The 24941-nt window shown below is 43.4% G+C and overlaps 1 protein-coding gene across 2 annotated transcripts in view; it reads right to left on the bottom strand.

The window, feature by feature from the left end:
* Nucleotides 1–10392: 10392 nt before the first annotated feature.
* LOC139443014 (voltage-gated delayed rectifier potassium channel KCNH1-like) overlaps nucleotides 10393–24941 on the bottom strand; it is a 60798-nt gene continuing 46249 nt past the window's right edge. For both annotated transcript variants that reach the window (XM_071223937.1, XM_071223936.1), the window contains exons 6-10: nucleotides 24374–24791; nucleotides 21866–22065; nucleotides 16026–16278; nucleotides 14993–15189; nucleotides 10393–14451 (exon numbers count right to left, since the gene is read on the bottom strand). In XM_071223937.1, coding sequence (XP_071080038.1) covers nucleotides 13231–14451; nucleotides 14993–15189; nucleotides 16026–16278; nucleotides 21866–22065; nucleotides 24374–24791 — 2289 coding nt within the window. In that variant the 3' untranslated portion in view covers nucleotides 10393–13230. The remainder of the gene's footprint in view (nucleotides 14452–14992; nucleotides 15190–16025; nucleotides 16279–21865; nucleotides 22066–24373; nucleotides 24792–24941) is intronic.

A 24941-nucleotide genomic window follows, 5' to 3' on the forward strand; every position in this document is an offset into this window, starting at 1 on the left:
ATCAATGGAGGAACAAAGTGGTATGGAGCAGCTGGGTGGGTCAGTGGAGGCACGGCTGGTATGGGGCGGCTAGGTGGGGCGGCTGGGTGGGTCAATGGAGGAACGAAGTGGTACGGAGCAGCTGGGTGGATCAATGGAGGAACGGAGTGGTATGGGGCGGCTGGGTTGGGCAATGGAGGGACGGCTGGTATGGAGCGGCTGGGTGGATCAATGGAGGGACGGCTGGTATGGGACGGCTGGTATGGAGCGGCTGGGTGGATCAATGGAGGGACGGCTGGTATGGAGCGGCTAGGTGGGGCAATGGAGGAACGAAGTGGTATTGGGCGGCTGGGTGGATCAATGGAGGAACGGAGTGGTACGGAGCAGCTGGGTAGGGCAATGGAGGGACGGCTGGTATGGAGCGGCTAGGTGGGGCAATGGGAAACGAAGTGGTATTGGGCGGCTGGGTGGATCAATGGAGGAACGGAGTGGTACGGAGCAGCTGGGTGGGGCAATGGAGGAACGAAGTGGTACGGAACGGCTGGGTGGGGCAGTGGAGGAACGAAGTGGTACGGAACGGCTGGGTAGGGCAATGGAGGAACGAAGTGGTACGGAGCGGCTGGGTGGGGCAATGGAGGAACGAAGTAGTACGGAGCGGCTGGGTCGGGCAATGGAGGAACGGAGTGGTACGGAGCAGCTAGGTGGGGCAATGGAGGAACGGAGTGGTACGGAACGGCTGGGTAGGGCAATGGAGGAACGGAGGGGTACGGAACGGCTGGGTCGGGCAATGGAGGAACGAAGTGGTACGGCTGGGAGGAACGGAGCGGTGCAGGAAGCAATAACATAACGCATACATTGCCACAAACAGACACACGCACTCAAAACCATCCCAAATCTCTATCACGACAGTAGGCGGTTTTCCCATTTCATCCTTGCTAAGATAAAACTGCTCCATGTATCAGCTGATTGTATATCTACAGATCACCAGGTAACAACCAGTTAAAATCATTACCAATAATGTCTTGCTCCCTCCGAGGATCATTCCGCGAACGAGCCGCCATTTTGATTTTCTTTTCAGCGTTCGATCGACTCAATTTTCTATAATTGACGAACCATTCTGATGGACCCTTCAGATTATAACTGCTGGTCTTTATCGTATGTAAAATATAATTATTTTAATTAATAGCCCCGATATTCCTACTGTCCATGTGTGAATAGAAATTGCCCGTTACCTGTGCAGGTATCGATCGCATGGCCGTGTCATCTGTGAGGCATCGACCTGTTTGGAGACACAATCAGCAGCAGTGGGAGTCACGACACTGCTAAGCAGTCCTAACCAATACTCAGGAACCCAGTACTAAATTGAAACTGACGCAACACGCAGGTTGTTTGGACAGAAGAACTGATTAAACGGCCCCTGCATTTGTCACTTCCATTTTTTAAACTCTCTTCCATCTTTTGTCAAGACCCCTACGGCATTGGCTTGTAATTACCTACCCTATATCTATATGATGATAATCGGTGTTTATACTCCACGGGGAATGTTTGTCATCATGGTAACGTGTCTCACTGGCTGCGTTTGTCCAAGGCTTGAATAAAATGAAATCATTAGAGCTGTTTAATCAAGATATCATTCAAAATCTACTTGTTTTCAACATAAATGTCATATTCTTTGAAGGCTTTAGGTTACAAAATATCTGTGTGCTTTACAGAGGTTTGAGTTAGCACTGAAAACATAAACAGAGAAAGGTGTAGGAACAAGTGCAAGGCTTTAACCGAAACAAATATATTGTCACAGAAAATATTTGAAAAAAACATCAGATAGGAAAAAGGTTTTGTATGCCACGCATTTTATATTGTTGCAAGATATTTTGTATTTTAAATAATATTTGGGCTCACAGTTTTAATTAATGAAAAATCTGGTTTTGCAGCTGGTGCTGAAAGGATATCCAGTCGCTATAGCGAGTCCCAGAGCGGAAGGTCGTGGGTTCGATCTCCAGCCGTGTCATACCAAAAGGCATTAAAAGATGGCACTTGTTGTTACCCTGCCTGGCGCTCGGGTAAGGGACTGGTCCTCTGCGGCATGGTATCTCAGGGGGCTAGCTAAGCAGCTACACGCGCACGCGCATGCGCATGCACGCACACACGCATGCAAGCAGGCAGGCAGGCACGCACGCACACACACACACACACACATATACACATACAGACCACTTTATTTCTCTCAGGTCGAGTGCATCTGCATAAGCGGTACAAACAGTATTGTACATGCCGGTGGACAGAAGTTAACCGGGTGTTATTTTTTAAAATTTACAAATGTTCTTTTGGACAGAGATCATATGGCAGCTAAATAATTGCTGGAGTTGTAACATAATTTTTCTTTTTGAAAATTGTTTTGGGATGTACATGTGCCTTTGTTCATTGAAATATTCTACATTTGAAAATATGGTGGACACACACACACACACACACACACACACACACACACACGCACACACACACACACACACACAATATAACGTTTCTGTTTATAAACTGTAGGAAGATATTTGTTAACGTTATGTCAACATAACCTATTCCGGATTCCTGACTGTTTTGAGTTGTGAGCATATCTTCTATCCAAACTTCAAATGAAACTGTCTATGTGTTCTGTTGATCCAATAACGCAGAGTTTAATCAATAATCATTAAGGCCCACGTGACTATTGAATGACTTGCATCGGCTACAAATGAATGACACGAAGGAACATGGCAGCCATTAACAATGCACACACCTCACCATGTCAAAACAACGCACACTAAAGATTTAACTGAAACACAAAATGAGATGTGTTTTGATGGCGCCTGTTTGACCCAGCTCTGCTCCCTACGTCATGATGATGACTCCAGGGAATAGGTCGTATCTAGTTTTGACCAGTCAGATCGCTATTAGCCACCTAATTAGTGCATTAATTACCCCCTGCCCGCAGGTAGCTGGGAGCAGGTAGCGGCGACATTGCTGGACCTTTAATTAATGCTTGGTTGATAAAATAACACAAAATCACATATTTGATGTCTTTTTTTGGCGTTGATGTTTTATTATCTATCTGGTAGTGATGTTTTATTATATCTGTGGCGTTGGTGTTTTATCGTCTTCATTTTTTATAATCTCTATGTTGTTGGTGCTTTGCCACCTCTATATCGCTGATGTATTAATCATGTCTCATATAGTTGATTTTTTATTCTCTATGTCGTTGATGTTTTATCATAACTATGGCATTGATGTTTTAACACTCATCATCTCCATATCGTTGATGTCTCATCATCTCAGATCGTTGATGTCTCATCATCTCAGATCGTTGATGTTTCATCATCTCATCATCTCCAGATTGTTGATGTCTCATCATCTCGGATCGTTGATGTCTCATTAGCTCCAGATTGTTGATGTATCATCATCTCCAGATCCTTGATGTCTCATTATCGTTGATGTCTCATCATCTCCAGATTGTTGACGTCTCATCATCTCGGATCGTTGATGTCTCATTAGCTCCAGATTGTTGATGTCTCACTATCTCCAGATCGTGAATGTCTCCTTATCTCCAGATCGTTGATGTCTCATTATCTCCAGATCGTTGATGTCTCATCATCTCCAGATCGTTGATGTCTCATCATCTCCATATCGTTGATGTCTCATCATCTCCATATCATTGATGCCTCATCATCTCCAGATCGTTGATGTCTCATCATCTCCAGATCGTTGATGTCTCCATATCGTTGATGTCTCATCATCTCCAGATCGTTGATGTCTCATTATCTCCAGATCGTTTATGTCTCCATATCGTTGATGCCTCATTATCTCCAGATCGTTGATGTCTCCATATCGTTGATGTCTCATCATCACCAGATCGTCATCATCTCCATATCATTGATGCCTCATCATCTCCAGATCGTTGCTGTTTTATCACATCTATGGCATTGATGTTTTATCATCCGTATGTCGATGTTTTATCAACTCCAGGGCAGAATGTTTTATCACTAGTCCTGACTAGTATAAGCAGCCACACACACGTGCATGCACTTTGCTACCAAAGTGCAACCATCTTGAACGTTAAATCCCATTTCACCAAAGAAGAGACAATGCAGTGTGGCAGAACAAAACAGATCATGATGCTATCAATACATACACATACATATATATATAATTATATTCAATCGATAACTTTCAGCTGATGAAGAGACAATGTGTATCATATAACCGTCTAGGGAATCTAGTGTATATATAATTTGACACCAGAACTATCCGTTCCCCGGGGAACGCAAGCTGCTATAATATAGCATCGTACCCTCACAATAATCACCAGATGCGTCTTCCACAGCCTAATGGTCTCAGACAACACGCGTGAAGTGGCGATGTGTATGAACAACAACTAAGACATATGAAGCACACCTCCCCTGGAGACAAGTCTGTATAGGTGTATGGGAGGGATGTCATAAGCCTGCATGACTCGTCTATGATAGAAGGTCTAGTTATCCAGCTGCTATATGCCAGTGAGACATTAATCTCACCACTTCGCCAACTAATTCAGGCGCCATGCATAATGCACGATCCGCGTGCGCTGCGTCTTTTCTGGAACGCTGGTTAATTGATCACGTTGTTGCGAAGCCCACGTACACAGGTAACGGGTCTTTGATGTTTCTCAGAATGTGTTTTACCGTTAAAGAGTATTTAAAGGTTTGAAGTCAGAGACCCCAGGGGTCATTAATATTTATTTCAACTCTTTGACTTTGTGTGCTTTCTGGATGCTTGACTAGGAACAAATTATGCAAATAGTGCAAGGTGAGGTGAGGTGGGGTTTAACATCGCGACAAGAATATTGCACTTATAACGCGACGTGCATGCACCTGTGTGCATGTGGCTGCTTGTTTCTAGTCTGAACTGATGCCAATGCTATGGCCCTAACCCACTGAGATCTTATGCCACAGTATTATATGAATACCCCACTCAGATACAGTATACTGACTCCGAGCCGACCAGCCCTTGTTTGACCCCCTTCAATGCCGAACGCCAGGCAGGGCAACAACAAGTTGGTATGACGCGGCCGGGGTTCGAACCCACGACCTTCCACTCTCCGGGCGGACGCACTACCACTGGACCAGGGAAGCGATGAAAGCGTGAGGAATAGTATGCCTTTATTTGTTCAAGTGAGTAAGTGAGTATGGTTTTACGCCGCTTTTAGCAATATTCCAGCAATATCACGGCGGGGGACACCACAAATGGGCTTCACACATTGTACCCATGTCGGGAATCGAACCCGGGTCTTCGGCGTGACGAGTTAACGCTTTAACCACTAGGCTACCCGACCACCCCTATTTGTTCAAGAATGTCATGTAACTTATTGCGTAGGCACATCGTACGAAACAATTCCTCGTGTCTCTCAAATGTCACATGTCAGCTCGACTGTCATTCCAGGAGTTACTTTTCTTGTCTATCCTCTGCACGTCCAAACCCCGTTCAAACATAATTTCCGACCATAATGCACGAGCAGCTGGTCACGTGACCCCTTCTTGAAGCTATACCATGTGTTTTTGATATTTGGAAATGCGCATTCGACAGTATCTCTGAAAGAAATCAAAACCACCAAAAAAAAAACCGACAGCCATTGAAAGTAATAAGAAACGATTTTTTCGTTGATTTTTTACTGTCTATCAGTAACCTCAAAATCCAATTTGAAAACCCCTAACAGGACAAATAGCGTCCCATCTGCCCCATACCCGCGAAGATCCGGGTTAGTATAGGTCTTCAGCAACCCATGCTTGCCGTAAAAGGCGACTATGCTTGTCGTAAGAGGTGACTAACGGGATCGGGTGATCAGGCTTGGTAACTTGATTGATGCATGCCAATTGCGTAGATCGCTGTTCATGATGTCAATCACTGGATTGTTTCTTCGAGACTCTATTATTTACAGACCGCCGTCATATAGCTGGAATATTGCTGAGTGCGGGGTTAACAACAAAACAAACACGAACAAACACTGTTTGGCGACGTGCATGCACGTGTGTGTGTCTGTGTGACTGCTTGTACTAGTCCGGATTAATGCCGATTTAGAGTGCTAACCAACTGAGATGCCATGCTGCAGTTTCACGCGAATAGCCCACCAAGACACAGCATGGCCAAGACACCAGTCCGTGCTTTAGCGCCTTCATGTCGAGCGCCAGGCAGAGTAACAACAAGTACAATCTTTTAACGTCTTTTGGTATGACAACTTCCGCTCTCCGGGCGGATGCTCTACCCCTAGACCACGGAGGCGATCATGTCTAGAACAGAACATTGTGTATATAATGACAAAACACTGGGTAATCGGGGTTGTTAGAAATTGGCGGGAGCCGCGTTCACAACGAGTACGTCACATCTGTCGGATGATCTACATTCAATTTCCAGTTAAAGCTTATCTTCGATGATCTGTTGTCAGAAAAACCACTTCTGTTTTAGAAACAGAACAATCTCTTCAACTGATATCTTCTCGTTCATTTTCAGCTTGCAAACTGACCAACTTTGTTTAGAAATTACTCTTCCGGAAGTGGAGGTAACTAATCGATTTGTCTTCACCATGTTTAACCACTAAAGATCGAATCCTCAGAATCTTGGTACAAAATGGGCGGCACGGGTGGCCCGATAGTCTAAGGCGCCGTAATCCGCTGTGCGTCCTTTGGGCACACCAGAAACCGTGGGTTCGAATCTCGGTTCGCCCTGATTATGTTCTAACTTTGTCAGCACCATAGCCATGCTCGGGGGTTTAACCGAAGTGGTAAACGCATAAGGGCTTTACCCCAACATTAGGCTGACACACCGTGATATAACTGTGATGTTTAAAGCGGCTTTAAAAACCAACTCACTCACTCAGTAGTAGTGAGTGGGTGAGTATGTTTTACGCCGCTTTTAGCAATATTCCAGCAATATCATGACGGGGGACACCCGAAATGGGCTTCACATATTGTACCCATGTCGGGAATCGAACCCACGTCTTCGGCGTGACGAGCGAACGCTTTAACCACTAGGCTACCCGAAAGCCCCCACTCAGTTGTATGTGTTTTCATTCTAAATCATCTCATGTTTTCAATCAAGGTGCTCAAGTGATTTCATGTTCGCGAGGTAATTGTTTTATTGAAATACAGATCTTGATTATAGAGTCAGACTGGGCGCCGCCATTTTGTTTGAAGCAATGCATGTGCTATGAGAGGTGGAATTTGATTGGTCAATAGGAGGAACATAGAAGCGACATAACTCGTAATAGCCACTGGTGGCGCTACGATCAAGCCACGAAATGTCAGCCACGTTCGGCAAGGTTGGAAACTGGGCTTTTGTAGTCAGCCAACTCCCTTGCCCCGGGAAGGATCGGTGCGAATCTGCGAATCTGCGACACTGATAAAGACAAAGAAAAAGACGTGCTAACAGGAACAATTCTAGACTGTTATGTATGAATTGGTCTGTTCAGACAATACATTGCATTTACAATGGCAAAATCAGAGCAAGGGAATTTGGCCAATATGTTTAACTTCAGCTTCAGGTTTATTGGTGATCTGGTATTGTTCAGTAAGAGTTAATTTGCTAAATCCCTTCCACTGATTTTCAAAATCAAGCTAGAAATACAAGAGGCAGGTAAAACATCTTCATCTGTTTCATGAGCTATGCATAAAAATTCAGTGACAAACAATTATCCACAGTACCGCATGTCAAGAGGGATGACTTCAATTTTCCTATATTCAACTTCGAGCAATATTCCTGCAGCTCCAGCCTTTGGTGTCTACATTTCACAACTTTTGAGGTACAATCGAACAATGTATACTAATTCTGTAAAAATATCAAAGAGTACCCTAAAACTCTTGCTGAAATATTTTGTGATTCGGGTTACAGCGTCAAGGCTTAAAAGCTTCAAAAGGTTTTGTGGCAGGCTTCTGGAGGACGTTTTCCAAATTTCCCTATTGTGACTTTTGATTTTCAGGGGAACAATTGACTTTTTCTTTGCATGCGTTTGTCACTGGCGGTGCCACCCAAACATCACTAATGAGTGATTGATTGTTGTACTGGAAAGATTTTTGTCACGTTCGGAATCTCAGGATTGCCCTCATTAATGTTTTTTGTTTTTTCACCAAAGTGGTAAACCTCGAAGACCTGCATCAGGCCTTCCCTCCAACTTCAAGCTGACACGCCATGATATAACTGATATACTGTTCAAGAATGCGTTAAACTCAACTCTCTCATTCCCACAAATATTTAACAGACTGGGACTTTGAGAAATGATAACGGTAACAGAGCCTTGGCAACACGGCCCTGGTAACAGAGACCCGGTAACAGAGCACTGGTAACAGAGACCCGAGAACAGAACCCTGGTAACAGGGACCAGGTAACAGCCCTTGTAACAGAGTCCCGGTAACAGATCCCTAGTAACAGAGTCCCGGTAACAGAGCTGTGGTAACAGAGCCCTGGTAAGAGAGTCCCGGTAACAGAGCCGTGGTAACAGAGCCCTGGTAAGAGAGTCCTGGTAACAGACTCTGGGTAACAGAGCCCTGGTAACAGATTTTCGGCAACAGAGCCCTTGTAAGAGAGTCCCGGTGACAGGTTCCAGGTAACAGAGCCCTGGTAACAGTGTCACGGGAACAGACCCCTTGTAACAGATCCCCAGTAACTGAGTCCGGGTAACATAGCCCAGTTAACATAGCCCTGGTAACAGTGTCACGGGAACAGACCCCTTGCAACAGATCCCCGGTAACTGAGTCCGGGTAACAGAGACCTGGTAACAGAGACCTTGTAACAGAGACCTGGTAACAGAGGCCTGGTAACAGATTCCCGGCAACAGACCCCTTGTAACAGATACCCAGTAACTGAGTCCGGGTAACATAGCCCTGGTAACAGTGTCACGTGGACAGACCCCTTGCAACAGATCCCCGGTAACTGAGTCCGGGTAACATAGCCCTGGTAACAGTGTCGAGGGAACAGACCCCTTGTAACAGATCACCAGTAACTGAGACCGGGTAACATAGCCCTGGTAATAGAGACCTGGTAACAGATACCCGTGACAGAGCCCCGGTAACGTTTAGTATTGCATATGCTTGTATCATGTCATTATGCAAGTTGCTCACGATGAAGATTATAACCGTGTTCTCTGTAATGAGCCCCATCGACATACATGTCTGATGCATTAGATTCTAGCCTACAGGTTTTCCTGTGATTCAACTATTGTGTTTAAGATAACGTGAAGATGTTCGTGGTCTCCACATTTATATCTCCAGCACATGGTTATTACAGAATTAGATTAATAAAATAAAAATGGTAAGTGCATGAAAGTGTAACTTACTCCCTGGAAGCTATGACGGCGGTCTGTAAATAATTGAGTCTGGACCAGACAATCAATTGACTGACATCACGAGCATCGATCAATGCAATTGGGATACGATGACATGCATCAACCACGTCAGCAAATCTGACCACCCGATCCCGTTAGTCGCCTTTTACAACCATGGGTTCACGAAGACCATGTCTAACCGGTTCTTCAAGGGGCATTAAGACCGCCTCCGTGTCCTAGTGGTAGAGCGTTCGCCCGGAGAGCGGAAGGTCAAGGGTTCGATCCCCGACCGCGTCATACCAAAAGACGTTAAAAGATGGTATTTGTTGTTACCCTGTCTGGCGCTCGGCATTAAGGGGCTAAAACAAGGACTGGTCGGCTCGGAGTCAGTATACTGTGTCTGAGTCGGGTATTCATGTTAAACTGCGGCATGGTATCTCAGTGAGATAGCACTATTATTCGGCATCAGTCCGGACTAGTACAAGCGGCCACACAAACACACACACGTACATGCACATCGCTATATAAGTGCAATAATCTTGGACGCGACGTTAAACCCCATTTCACCTCACCTCAAGGGGCATTATGGATTGAAAATCATGCAACAATGTTTTCGTGATACGCCGGATGGTTGTACCCTGCCAATAGCCGATCTTGAGTCAAGGTCAACGTCACAAAAGGACACATTCTACATGCGTCCACGTCCAGGACATAATTCTCTTTGAAGTAATGTTAGGATGACTGTTGAATCTAATATGGATATTATGACGTCATATGGATACCCTTTGACAGCCGGTGATAAAAATATAGTTCTTTGATGGGAGACCCACAAAGGTCGACAATGACGTTATTCGTCAAGTTGGTCATATGTGCATGGATACCCAACGAGGATAATAGCTTGAGGGGATGATCTGCTTGAACGTAACCCTACATCGTTCCCTGGGTCACCCTGACCTCCGTGAGGTGACCAGGCCGGTTACCAGGACAAAATGTCCAGACAAAACAACAGTCGCCACCCCGAGGAGCCAAAGAACACTCCACAAATACACGTCATGAATAGATCAAAATTTTATTTAAAGATGAAAATGAGACAAAATAAATGGTTTTTGAGAGCAACATGTAATTGATAACAGATTAACAGCAAACAAGAGAAACACGCAACTATTTACACAACCCTCTGAAGATGTAAGGCTAAATCTAAGAGTTATGCACGCGGAGGTAAAACGTGTCTCAAGTTCGTGCTAGTTAGGGCTATCACAGCACGATCAAGCCCGCGGGTAATTCAGAGGGCAAATAAAACATAGTGAAAATCAAATATTGGAATATTTAACTGATGTAACGACATCGTCTGAAAAGTCTGAAACAAATCAATAGCAATGTAAAAACTGCATTTGCATGTGGTTAGATGGAGAAGTGCATGAAAGTGAGACTGTTGGTGGAATGTTTAAAGAAGAGGTAAGAATCGGTGGTTTTCTGGTGAAATATTGTAAAAAACAAGTTTTAGATAAACATGATTATTTTGACCGACATGTAGTAAATATATACATGGTGTTCAAGTTCGTAGATTACTAATAGGTAAAGTGACAATATGATGTGTGACCTTGCATAGTGAACTAGTCACTTAGTAAAGCTTCGTGGTGGAAAGTAAACACTAGATGCAGTTCTCATTTCATGGCTTTACCGACACCCACTAAAAACGGTCACCGGAATAACGATTGTTGCGCTCAGAATTTGAGACAGGGCACCATTTCATCACATTCCAGTCTAATCGCAGAATTGTTTACGAGAGATACGTTTGTCAATTATTTAAAGAGTATAGATTGTCGGAAATGGAATAATGGAAGTTAGAGGGCACTGACTTTCAGAATTGTTTTATGAGATCTGACTGTCGGAATGGTTAACAGAGTATCGACCGTAAGAATGTTTTAGGATAACTGACTGTTTAAAGGTTTAGAAAATACTGAAAGTCGGACTTATTTAAGGATAACTCGTCCCCTCATTTTTCATCTACCGCATCCTTTTAAAAAATAATTTACAAGAAGTTTGCTGCGAAACCGGATATATAATCAATACAATTTTATATACTCGTACATATGTTTAGATTTAGTCTTTTGACTTATCTTTCGTGAAGTTTCATTCACCTGCAGTTGAATGTATGAATGGTTTAGAGAGTAATGCGAGCAGTGTTAAGACAGTACTGTCTGTTAGAATGGGTTTACAAAAGACAGTAGAATGACGGTCTGACTGGCACAGAGGTTAAGAGACGGAGACCATTTCCGGAATGATTTAAATAGTTGTAAGGCAATGGTTTACAGAGTACTTGCTGTAAGAATAGTTAAGAGGGCACTACCAGTCGGACATGTTCCTGGGTAGCTGACTGCCGACTGCAGAACGTACTGACAACAGAATAGTACAAAGAATTGTCAGAATTCACTCAGCTCGCCTCAACCCAGCGTACGAATCTCAATAAATCTCAGTCTGTAGAAGGAGTCCGCAATCGTACTATTCAGGGACCGATCATTTGATATTCTTGCAGGGGGTGGGAGGGGGTAGTGGGATTTTATCAATATATTTTTTATTGTCTCAAATGCTTGAAAATGATAATTATTCTTCATAATGTTGAAAAAGGAATTGTCTGTCGCATGAAGTACGTTATTTCAAGGTGTGTTTAAATTATTTTTACATTATGCTCATTTTTAAAAAAAATCAAAAACCTGGTTTTGCATCTGTAGAAGGACTATGCAAAATCTCAGTCCTGGCTCAAGAATATCAAACGGTCGGTCCATTACGAACTTCTCTTTCGTACGCACGAAACTGTTTTTCAAGTATGCAAGCGATGTGCATTGAAACCTCCCAAATAAAGAACCTACACAGTACCCTTGGGTGTGGTCGTTTTACTTTCCATGTAAGTAGCGAATGGCAACTGCAGCTAGCACTGTCATGATGTCTAATTATGTGAATATGTATACATGAAGCTGAAAAAAACAATATGTGAATTTCAAGAAAAGAAGGTATATCCAATCTAAAGGTCTCATTACCTGGATGTCGCCACAAGTCAACATCTATTGAGTCCCATTGGTTTGTATACAGATACTGTATATTTCGGAATGATTGTGTGAAAATCTCATTTATGTAATAGCAGGCAGTGGACGTGTGTGTAAGCATGGCCGGCGTCATCTCTATATACGAAATAATAGCTTGATTGCCCTATACGTCTTGAGACGAACCCTCCATATGTCCTTTCACCTTTGACCTTCGGTCACGTGATATCACAACCTCTCAAGAAGTCAATATAATGTTAACAGCCACCAAATGCAATGCGGCTAGCACATTTCAACAATAACGTTTTGAGTTTGTAGAAAATAATATATTTGAACTTTGGAGCACCCATCCAAGGCACATCCTAAATAATTGTTGGTAGAGTAACTTGTTGCATCTGTTCACTCCAAAGAAGCAAACTGGTTCTACAGACAAGATTGGTGGAAGGACTCCATCAAACTTACATCACAGGGTAGTTGCGAAAAAATCACATTAAATCCGTTAACAATAGCTTCTTCATTTGCATCCAGAGTCCAGTCTCTATCACAACCTTTGTCCTCAGTCCTTCAAGATACGTCACCATAACAACACATGGGAAAAGACACACCCACGGTGTGCAATGCACCAAAAACTCGCAACTATGTGGAGTGGCGTCAAATGGAGACAACTGCTTTGGTCATCTGAATTGTGTGGCACTGGTGTTTGGGGTCAGTCAGCCACGTAAACGGTGTCTCACTCGACTAAAGTCGACTTTCATCTCAAGGTGCATGTTGCTAAACCTTGATTCACAAGGACGGAAAATGAATTAACACAGATATCCTTGAAAAACTGGAAGTGTAAAATTTCCATTCTAACGGTACTAATCTCCCGTGATATATATATCAAGGAACGTTTCATAAAATGTCAAGGTCACGGTCTTTGATATGCACATGCTCGTCATCTTCAGGTAACCCTTGGGTCTGACTGGCCAGCGAGCTCACTTGTTGCTGATCAGAAGTCTTCCTCTTCCCAGAGGCCTTACTACTTCCGCTTCCGACGCTCACTACACTTCCGCTGGAGGTCTTGCTCGACCTCCGACTGGTGTTGTGAGGCTGTGACGTTGTCACGTAGGGATCTGGACTAGACTTCCGGCGAGGACTGGAGTCACCGGAAGCTGAAGAACCAGCTAAACTGGATTTCCCATCTGCGTTTTCCCGGAAATGTCTCGGGGATGATGAAGCAGAGTGTTTTGGAGAATGTTCGACACTGTTCGACGTCGTCATGTTTTGCGGGGAGTTGAACTTTGAGCTAGGGTATGTGGAGATTAAAGACGAACACGGGGTGGATGTAGGTGAAAAGAATCTAAGAATTTCACTAATTTGTTCATCGATTCTGTTCATCTTGAAATTAAGAGAGTCCATCTCCTCTTTAATCTCAAGCCGTATGTCGTACAGTGACGTCATCATATGCTGTTCTGCTGCAGACAGGCCCCCCAGCGAGTTTATACTGGTTCTGTTGGTCTGCTCGCCGCTCCGAACAGGCTCTTCCCCTATCTGGTCAAGACAGTTGTTACTTCGTAGAATTCCACTATCAGTAGAATCGGTCTTTTTCAGGTTGGTCTTCACCTCCTCTTCGGGGGATTCGACAATTGGCTCTTGTTGCTTGCTGAGAAACTTGCCCCACTTGGACAGAGGTTTAACGGCGGCTTTGGGGGCATCATTCGCACGATTGTCAGTCTTTGGGGGAATTTCAGTCATTAGTATTTTATTTTGGTTGTTGTCAGGTGCAGGGTCCTGTCCCTTTCCTCCGCCACCCATCCCACCCAGAAACTTGCCCCACTTGGATGACCCCCCTCCAAGTTTGGGAACAGCCGGGGTGGCACTGCTCTCGGAGACATTGATTACCCTCGTACCACTCTTTGGTCTCTCGACATTGTTCAGAGCTTGGCCGCCATTTTGTTGTCCTTTCTCGATATCGATTCCGACCTGTTGCGTGCGTGCGTCACTAATTTTTCGGAAGCGAGATATGAGCTTGCGCACTGGATGGTCGTTTGCAAGATCGAGAGGTGGGTCGTTCTTTCTCTTCTCGGCTAGTTCACGTTCTTTCTTGACGTCTGCGACCTTTCGGAAAATGAGCTGGAAGGAAACATACAACACGTGAGTCCAGGTTTTCTTAACAATCCTGAAATGATTCCCTCTGTAACAGTTTACATAAAGTATATCCTGGTGCAGCTTCTTACATATTTCTCGACTCATTACATCTGACTGCAGTAACTATACATATTTACATATTGGGGTAAGTCATTTCAATGTTTACTCTTAAAACCGTTTCCATGGTAAATCGGGCTGAGCACACAAAGCTATTCTGTAACACTTGTCGCATAACGTATAATCTAGAAATATTTCACACAAATGCAGAAATTCTGCCTGATATCGCCTATAACCCCAATTGTTACATTTCTATTTGGAAGCCGTTTTTCAATTTGTTGTCGTGTTTATCATTGCTGGACAGACAATTTTTATTCCCGTGTATGTTACATAAACCTGCCGCACTGTTTAACCTTTCCAAAGGGTAATAGGTCTTTAAAACACAGTGACGTCTTCTCCGTCTTCTACTCTGTGCCCTACTGGCCCGTATCTACAGCAAGTGGGGCTCCTTATCTTACATACTACTCACCCTGTGCCGGAGGTTGTAGGTGAGGGTGAGGTTCCTGGCGAAGGAGTTGGCGAAGGCATGGTAGAACTCTAGAACCTCCAGCAGACGATCTCGTTTGATGGAGTGGAGGTCACAATAGGTCAGCGCGCGCACATTGGCAGTAGATTGACCAATCGTCTGCTCCTTCCAAAAGTTATCACCGAATACATCGCCTTTACCTAAACGGAAAGAGAAACATATGTACTCTTCAAGAATCTTTACGTGGGAGATAAAACTGATCGGGGAATAATATTATTTTTGAAGTTGAGTTGCATAGTTTCTAACATACTTTGGTTTGAATATCGAGTTTCCAAAACGCTCTGTCACTCATGCGTGAGTGAGTAAGGTATTTACGCCGATTTTAGCATATTCCATCAATATCATGGCTGGGAACATTTAATGAGATATGGGCTTCACACATTGTACCCATGCTGGGAATCGAACTCGGGTCTTCGGCGTGACGAGCGAACGCTTTAACCACTAGGCTACCCGACCGCCCCTGTCACTAATGATTGAAGTTTGTAAAATACGGAATGGCAAATGGCCCCTTCCTTTTTCCAGCCAGGTCTGTAAATATAGCATCCTGTGTGACACTGTTACGCTGCCTCATTAACATTATGGTAACCATGACAAGTTATTGCAAATACCACTACCACTACCACCACCACTACCACTACCACCACTACTACCACTACCACCTCCACTACCACTACCACTACAACTACAACTACAACTACCACTACCACTACCACTACCACCACCACCACTACCACTACCACTACCACTACCACTAGGGGCGGTCGGGTAGCCTAGTGGTTAAAGCGTTCGCTCGTCACGCCGAAGACCCGGGTTCGATTCCCGACATGGGTACAATGTGTGAAGCCTATTTCAGGTGTCTCCCCGCCTTTATATTCTGGAACACTGCTAAAAACGGCGTAACACCATACTCACACTCACTACTACTACTACTACTACTATATTTTACATAATATTGGTGATAAAATGATATACTTACTGAGTATTGCAACCACCTCCTCGTCCTGGATGACCTCAAGTGACCCCGACACGACAAAACACAGGGCGTCGAGACTCTCTCCCTGGTGGAAGATGAGGTCACCCGGTGCACTGTGAGTCATGTTAAAGTGCATGGCCAGAGCGCGGAGACACCCGTCACTAGCCAATCGGAATGCAGGATGCTCGAGAAAGACCTTCCGGTTCAAGTGGACACAGAGGTCAGCCTTCATGTCCTTGGGGCAATAGTTTAAAACCTGAAACACCAAATGTAAGGTTAAGAATTATACAAATAATATTAAGAACAGGCTTTGAGCTGAAGACCTCCATGGTATGCAAATGCTCCATTACCATGAAGAGTTCACATATACACAATGTGACTCACCTTTCCAAAACAATTGATGTTAAGCACTCATATTTCAAATATTCAACGATATCAATATGGGCATCGCATCACCAAGTTTAAATCAACATGAGTACCGTATTTCCTCTATTAGACGCCGGGCCTCTAATAGAAGCCGGGTCAATTGTTCAGTACAAAAAATAGAAGCCGGGCCTATAATAGACGCCGGGTCGATCAATTTACGATTCGGGACATTCGTGGTCATAGTGAAATGGGGGTATTAATAGACGCCGGGCCTCCAATAGACGCCGGGCCTCTTATTGACGTCGGGTCAAAGGCTTGTCCGAAATTAATAGAAGCCCGGGCGTCTAATAGAGGAAATACGGTAGCTGTAGTCTGTAATAAAGAAAAGGTTGAAACTATTTATAATTTCTGTTGGCCGATACCTGGTACCTGCGCTGTATGGCCATGTTTGTGTCCTTGGCTAGGGACCGGGGGATGAGAGCACACGCTGACTGGTCCGACATGTGTGATGGTGTCTTATGTCATCTATCCTGAGACTATCATCAGGAGTTGGGGAGATCGGATATACGTTCAAATGTTTAACCTATTGATGCAGGTTCAGTGCTGGGGACGGATGACCTTGTGGCGTGAGGCTCCGCAATTGGCTGTGCAGAGTTGTGCCCCTACTACAAGGATCCTTACGTCGTAGGTTCGAATCCAGTATTCAATGATTACTCTTGGTTCGCCTGCGTCATTCCGTGTTCGTAGATTTATACAAACACACAAATGGTGGCGGTCTGCGTCCTTTTTAACTTTCCTTTCAAAATAAATTTAAATATTGTTTATAACTAAAATAATGTTAAAATCAGAGTAAATGCCAGTTCCCACACTAACGACCGTATGATCTGGTTTAATGTGAATTGCCTAATAGAAACAACCTGTCAAAAGCAAGTTTACACTCTAGTTTGATAGTGGCTAATATGAAAAAAATAACCGTCGTCATATAGCTGGAATATTGTGTGCTGCGTTAAACAACAAACCTACCAAGCAACCAAATCATGGGTATATACTTTTGCCCGACAGTTTACTGTCATCGAAGCTGACATTTTACACGAGGAAGTTCCACTGTTTCCGCCAAACACTATTCCGCCTGGGCACGCAGTGTCCTTGATGTGTTCCGGGAAACAACGAGAAGAACTTATAAAAAAATCTACTTTGCGTGTGTTTGTACGGTCATACCCTTAAACTATACAAATCATTTGGATACTATCTGACAAGAATGTTCCAACATCCTCATATGCGCTTCCTGGTCGGCTTCTTTCCGTTACACAGTTGCCCGTGGGTATTTGTTTCAGCAATACACGCTACTGTTCTAACAAGATTTTTCCGGCAAATATACACGATGTTGCCTGATGAGTTAACCCGGTTCGGTCCGGTATTCACCTTCCGGATCGATACCTTAAAATCCGGGCATGTTGATCAGTCGTGGGAGGTCCCATGAACCAGTTGCTGTCTTAGCGTAGGAGACATTATGCTTTAGGAAATTGTATTTTATTAGGTATAGTGAGGTTATAAATTAATCACTTTCACTCAGAGTTTTACGTTTATTGGAATGAATTTCCCGTTTGCCAGCCTCGTTTTCAATAATGGTACACTTCATAGAGGACTTCCGGCATTTGAGTGCTGCCCATGCATGATTTATGACGTCCTAAATTAGCATGATTAAAAAGTGCTTTAAGGTAGAATTAACGTGGGGCAATTTCCACATCGGCTTAAACACCGTCTACCTACCTTACGCTCAGGTAATACGACTTTGAGAGTGGCTATCTAAGGGCAAGCCTCAACAAGACCAATGCAGAAAAAAACCTAAATTTCTCTTGTACAAACAATAGCTGATAAAAGATTATTAGCTGGTATTGTATACTATAAGTGTCGGTATGAATTTTTAAATTATGACGTACACATTTTCAAAGACCTTATTGATTTGTTAAACAAGCGTTTGTTCTAAATGAACAGGCAGTCGCATGGAGAGTCGAGATAACAAACCTAACTCTCGGAGGACTGGGGCAATTTATACAGCCCTGATTGACACAGGATAAACCTTTTTGATTTATATCTGAGAATTTATACTTTACACTCAATGGGGGCTAAAGAAATGGAAAACGGTGTTTGTCTTGGAATTCAATCGATGGAATTCGCCTGGCATGCTTCTGGGTTTGAACAAACAAACTGTGCTTACAATGCGATCATAATGAGATTAAGTAAATCAGTTGAGGTGTTTGGGGCCACTTGAAGCCCGGTCCGCATTGGGCAGACCCACATCGACTTGGGCAATACAGGTAGAATCAATCGGGGACACAGACCCTCAATGTTGACTCAAGCACGAGGTTTTACCGTCGCGGGCCGATCACAAAATCAATCAATCACTTTTAGTTACACCTGTCGTGATAATCGATAGATCGATATCTGGTCGATACTTGTCGATAATAGCATTGTTACTTGGCTTCAACGCGTCTTTCATGTCCCCGGCGATGATGGCTTACGTATTATCGGCTTTGATTTCAAGACGAAACAACAATGTTGTTTTATAATGACAGATACATTGAGAGATAAATTTAAATTCTGACATGGAATAGATGAAACGGGTTGAAAGGTGTCACTCGTTATATTAAATCAATAAACAAAAACAATCATGGTACATGTAAATTTAATTAAAGTTACCCAGCTTTTAAAAAATCAACTTTATTGCAATGAATTGGTTTTTTTATCCAAGTTTCTTTGTGCTTGCACAACTACATCACTTAACAACTCCAGCTAGGCATACTTCATGTCGTAGCCATTCGCATTTCATGATGTAGTATCCAATACTTTAATGAATATGCTGACTCATGGATAGGGAAATGTAAAACAACTGTAGCATACAGTAGAGAATACTACACTCATTCTCGTTAGATACCATTTTTACGACACGAGTGGACTTTCTCTGGTATTTGACCGAGCGAAAGCGAGGTCAGATACCATACAAAGTTCACGAGTGTCGTAAAAATGGTACCTAACGAGAATGAGTGTGGTATTTTTATTATCATTATTTATTATGTATATATTTAAGTGTAAATACATACATTTATTGTTTGTTAACAGACCAAACTGAAACCGGTCGCAAAACTGGTTGCGCATGAATATTATTAAATGCCCAAACATGGGCATTGTTGACATTTCTATGCATACGCATTATCAAAATGTTCCTTCTTTTGTGTGCAAACCTGGCAGCACCAATGCTCAAAATCTTTATTTTAGAATTTCTACAACTTTTGGTAATACAGGCGCATTGTTTTCAGTACGAAGGACGAATGTAAGAAAACTCAGACAGCGCGGCGCTTTGAATCTCGGACCAACACTCGGTCACTCGCACCGCTGGGATCCACGCTGATCATTCAAAATGGCGCGGTTTCCTTGATCTATCAGCTGAATTTATATCATTACGTACCGCTTTGGAAGAGGGAAACCAGAGTGCTCGCTAAAGACGTTTATGTTGACTGTACGACCCTATACTGAAGACGTGGAAATCAACAAAATCTAGTCTACGTGCATGTCAGAGACACCTTCGAACGAAGGGCAAGGTCACCATCGCAATAAGAAAAGTGGGATCTAATCACAGTGTTTTACGCTAGAGATCAAGAGGAAATGTTATTGTTCACATTGAGGATGTTTTAGGACACAAAAACAGAAGTCAGGCACACTAACACGGAATTTTCGAATAATTTGTATCGGAACTGTTCACTTTGAGTGATCTGGTCGTGCAGTCGTGTATATACCTGATGAACAAACACCTTCGGAAGCAATGTCACATAATACGCTTCGTAGTGGACACTGATGGCACAACCGGAGCATCCCACGTTTGTCCAGATGTCTGTCGAGACCGTTTAAACTGACTTCATTTCACCACGCGTAATCTTTTACGTTAAATCAGATTGAAAGTCGCGAAAGTGGTCGCGGGGTGCGTCACGCTCATAGGGACCCTCGATCTATTGGTAGTCGTACATTGTAAATGGATATAACTCGAATATATAATGTCTGTAGTAGCTGCTCTATGCATAACAAATATAGACTACAAAGCGAATTTGATGCGTGTGACTATCTTGTTTGGTGTTGTAAATATCTCCTCATGAGATTTCTTCAGTTCTGATTTTTAATGAATGATGTGAGAGAGGTCACGGTTATCCAAACAAAACGAATAAAACGAGGTCAACCTTGTAGGACACACTTGTGACATACGGAATAAGTATATCACCACCTGTATCTTTACCACGATAAACACCAAAACAGAACAAGTTTTAATCAAAATGATTGAATTTTCAACTCGATAGTATTATCAATGACTGTGACAACCATGGTATCGACTTGTTTGATTCATAACAACGTAATAGTGACGTTTCGGTATAGATCATTATACCGTCGTGCTTGCTTGACAACGGTATAAGGATCAAAACCGAAACCTGGTTATAACACAAAAATAAAGTTGTTATATGACAATATGTTTAATGATTTTGTCTACTTAACCATGATATCGATTCCCAATAAGTTTGCTTGTGATACTCCACAAACGAAAATACACACACAATGTCATGTCATAGATGGTCACCATTTCGGATACAATCGGTCTACGTCACTTCCGGTTGAGTGACCATTTCGAAGCTTTCGTATGGAAGCCAAATGGCAGCCCAAATGAGACTGATCAATGCCGGCTGACTTGTCTGATTGTCAGGCGAGTTAGCTCTTTACAAATGGCGGTTATTGTGAATAATGTATGCCATGTTGTTGAGTATGCAAAGACTCCAAGGATCCAGTTACTTGAAACTTTATATTTAGCATATAAAGTTTAATGGAGCGAGAAAGCCACTCAGGGTGTTTGTAAGACCTGATGTCATCTGATAGCATTGCTTTTCTATTGTGACAATCAATACAGGTCACAGTGAAGTTTACAGTAAATTTTTAATTGACTTGGGGTCATATCTATTAATTTGTAATTGCAAGCGACTGTGACATTATGCGACAATCCAATTTGTAGGTTATAGAAAGAGGCGAGTGTTCACTGTTGGACGTCAGGGTTGAAACCATTAGCTTGAGTATGATGCTGACAAATCCAGAAACATAGTCGGGACGAACGGAGATTCGAACCCACGATGAAAGGTTTCTGGCGTGCCAAAGGGGCGCACAGCGAATTGCGGCGCCTCAGACGACTGGTCTACTGTACATTGTTTCGATCTCATTTAGGAAATAAACCTACTGTATATTCGATACCTCTTATTTTAATTTGGAACTGAGCACTTTCGTGGAGATGACTGTTAATTTAGAGGTATCGAATTCCATTCTTTACCTGCTTTTAATCCTGTTTTGACCAATCAGAATCAAGCATTCTTCAATGCCATTGTGACATGTGTAATACTACAGGGGGGTCGACAATGACGACGAAATGAATGGACTTTGACGTCGCGTACCTTAGCAGCGTCGATGCCCTTGGTGATGGCCCAGGTGGAGACGATGTAGTCCATTACCCGTTCACTGAGAGCCTTGGGGACGTCGTGCAGCTTCATGAACTCCCGGACACTGTTGAGCATGTCGTGGTAGCGGGCGAAGCTGGCGTAGAACTGCTGGAATATCGTCGTCACGTTACTGAAGATGGTGGCGTACAGAAGCGCTGCAAGAAAACGTCAAGTGGGAGTTAAGATCGACTTCTGGCATATTCATCAGTAAGCATGGCCATTGAAGATGATGATGACGACGCTAGTAAGAATACGAATACTCCACTCAAATAGCCTATGGGCCAGGATGTCATATCATTTCCCCTGTCTATGGACAGCCTCCGTCGAGAATGATTGAGTGAGTGAGTATGGTTTTACGCCGCTTTTAGCAATATTCCAACAATATCACGACGGGGGAACACAGGAAATGGGCTTCACATATTGTACACATGTGGGGAATCGAACCCGGGTCTTCGGCGTGAAGAGCGAACGCATTAACCACTAGGCTACCCGACCGCAGCTCCCCTTGTACTAAATATATTTACACCATATATATAAATTAGGCTAGGCTACAATACCGCCCCACCCCCAACCCCACCCCCACCCATCGAGAATGACATTATTTTCAGTGTTCTGTGTTCATTCAAATTCTCTGCTTCATGGGGAGTATAACATATGATTGTGCGCTATGAAAAGAAGAATAATAACGGCTACAACTATACGTATTCTATGCGTGTCAGCTGGGCAGCTATATCAACCTTTCGTGTGGACATAATCAAGGGAATTGTATTTGTTGTAATATTAACGTCACATGTAGATGTACAGTAAACTACGGTTATAACGAACAAACGGATATAACGAACTAACTTTTTAGTCCCGACTATATGCTGTAGTTATGCTGTGTAAATGCTTAGAACGAATTACGGTTATAACGAACTAAAATTAGTAGTCCCTTTGAGTTCGTTATAACCGTAGTTTACTGTACTAGTTCTTATTGTCATGTGACCGAAGAGGTGACAACATTCCGAAAACTGTATTATGGTTATGGGTATAGCTTATACTCAAGGGATTAAAACATCACATAAAATTTCAATACTACTTAGCGCTAAAGTTCTTCATACTCAATTAATGTGGAGGATAGAGAACTCTTTCAGATCGACTCTCCAATAACCTCAAAGAGTTGGACGAGAAACAGCCAATTGCAAGACTCCATATCATCTCACTATAAAAGACCACGTTTTCAAACGGGCTGATCGAACATTCCCCCACGTCGGAACCTCTTCACCAAGATCTCGTTGACGGTTTTACTCTGCCATAAGTGAAGTGTTTCACCTGAAGCCATTATTTCCCTCTCTTTTTGTCTCTTTACCAGAACACTGCCCTTAATACCCCTTTGAGTTGCCCCGTTTATCCATATACAGAAAATCCCCATAACCATTTGATTGATTGAGTTGAAAAGCCCATCAATACCCAGTACAATTACATAATCTCCTCGGCGTGTGATGGCGCGCATCGATCTACGCCGCTGTGGCAGGGAAACGCCATCCCAGCGTTAGAGGCTGTGAGGTTAGTCCAGGGAACACCTACAGCTGCCAAGACAGTCGCCAGGTCTCCGCCAATAGATGCTAGCTTCACTCATGGTTTACGTGTCTCTAACTACATTACTTCCGTGGTAACATTATATCCTCTTTATTTAAAACGAGATGTTGTAATTGGCTGTTATGGAAGTTGAAAGAAGTGAGTGAGTGTTGTTTTACGGCTTACAGTTAGCGCTATTTCAGCTGTATTGGGTTAGCATGTTGATAGTTGAGTTTTGGCAAGACAACCAGTGACGGATACCATGAGCAATAATCCAAGCCGTCGGGGTACGAAGGCATACGATTAGCCAGGGCACATATTGAAACTCACAATCCCTACTTTTATCGGCTCATTCGACAAACATAAGGTACTAGGACCCCCCTCCCCCGTGCTCTGGACAGGCAATAGGGGTGGTGGGCGAGACATTTGGGATGGGTTAAGTGAAGAAAAACTTAATTCAATGAGATTCCAGGATAAGAGTAATTACGAATCATGTAACTGTGGCCACATTTACATGTTTTATCGAAACTGATACTTTGACAATGTTCTTTGGATAATTGGTCTTCATTGGCCTATGCTTGTCGTCAGTGGCGACGAACGGGCTCGCTGACTTGGTTGATGCATGTCATCGTATCCCAATTGCGTGGATCGATGCGCATGATGTCAATCACTGGATGGTCTGGTGCAGACTCGATTATTTACAGATCGAATACCGTAGATCGATGCCCATATTGCGTAGATCGATGCTCATGTTAATCACTGGATTGTTTGGTCAAGACCCGATTATTTACAGAACGCCGTCATATAGCTGGGATATTGCTCAGTGCGGCGTTACACAACAAACAAACAAACAAACAACAACAATGTTCTTTGAAATATGGGTGTGTTTTGTTTGAGGCCACTTACATCCAATGATCATCATGAAGACGGAGAAGAGTTTTTCACTTGCGGTGTTGGCGGCGACGTTGCCAAAGCCGACGCCGGTCATGCAAGACAGAGAGAAGTACAGGGAGGTCAGATAACGCATGCTCTTGTCCGGCCCGCCTTCCAGCTCGTCCACTGAGGATGTGTTGGATCGTATGAATGGCGACTTGGTCAGCTTGGCCAGGATAGGCAGCCAACCGTATTCCACGTTACTTAGTAGTTCGGCGTTTCCTATGGAGTACCAACTGCACGCGAACCAATGGGCGAAGAGTATGAAGACCAGGATGAGCAGAACCAACATGGCGGCCCCGTACTCCAAGTAATGATCCAGCTTCCTCACGACACGCCCCAGTCGGAGAAGACGAACCACTTTGAGGGCGCTGAACAGAGTACTGATTCCCTGAAGGAACAGGACGTAAAACATATATATATAAAAATTGAACAGTTCTAAAGTGTTTTGTTTCAAAATGGCATAGTTACAATAACACTTCAACGTCAATAGAAAAAAATAAATATTGTCTTTTGAGAAAAGTGTAAAGCTTCCGCATTC

The sequence above is a fragment of the Haliotis cracherodii genome, unplaced genomic scaffold (genome assembly GCF_022045235.1).
Source record: "Haliotis cracherodii isolate W230 unplaced genomic scaffold, xgHalCrac1.p SCAF_5, whole genome shotgun sequence".
NCBI lineage: Eukaryota > Metazoa > Mollusca > Gastropoda > Lepetellida > Haliotidae > Haliotis > Haliotis cracherodii.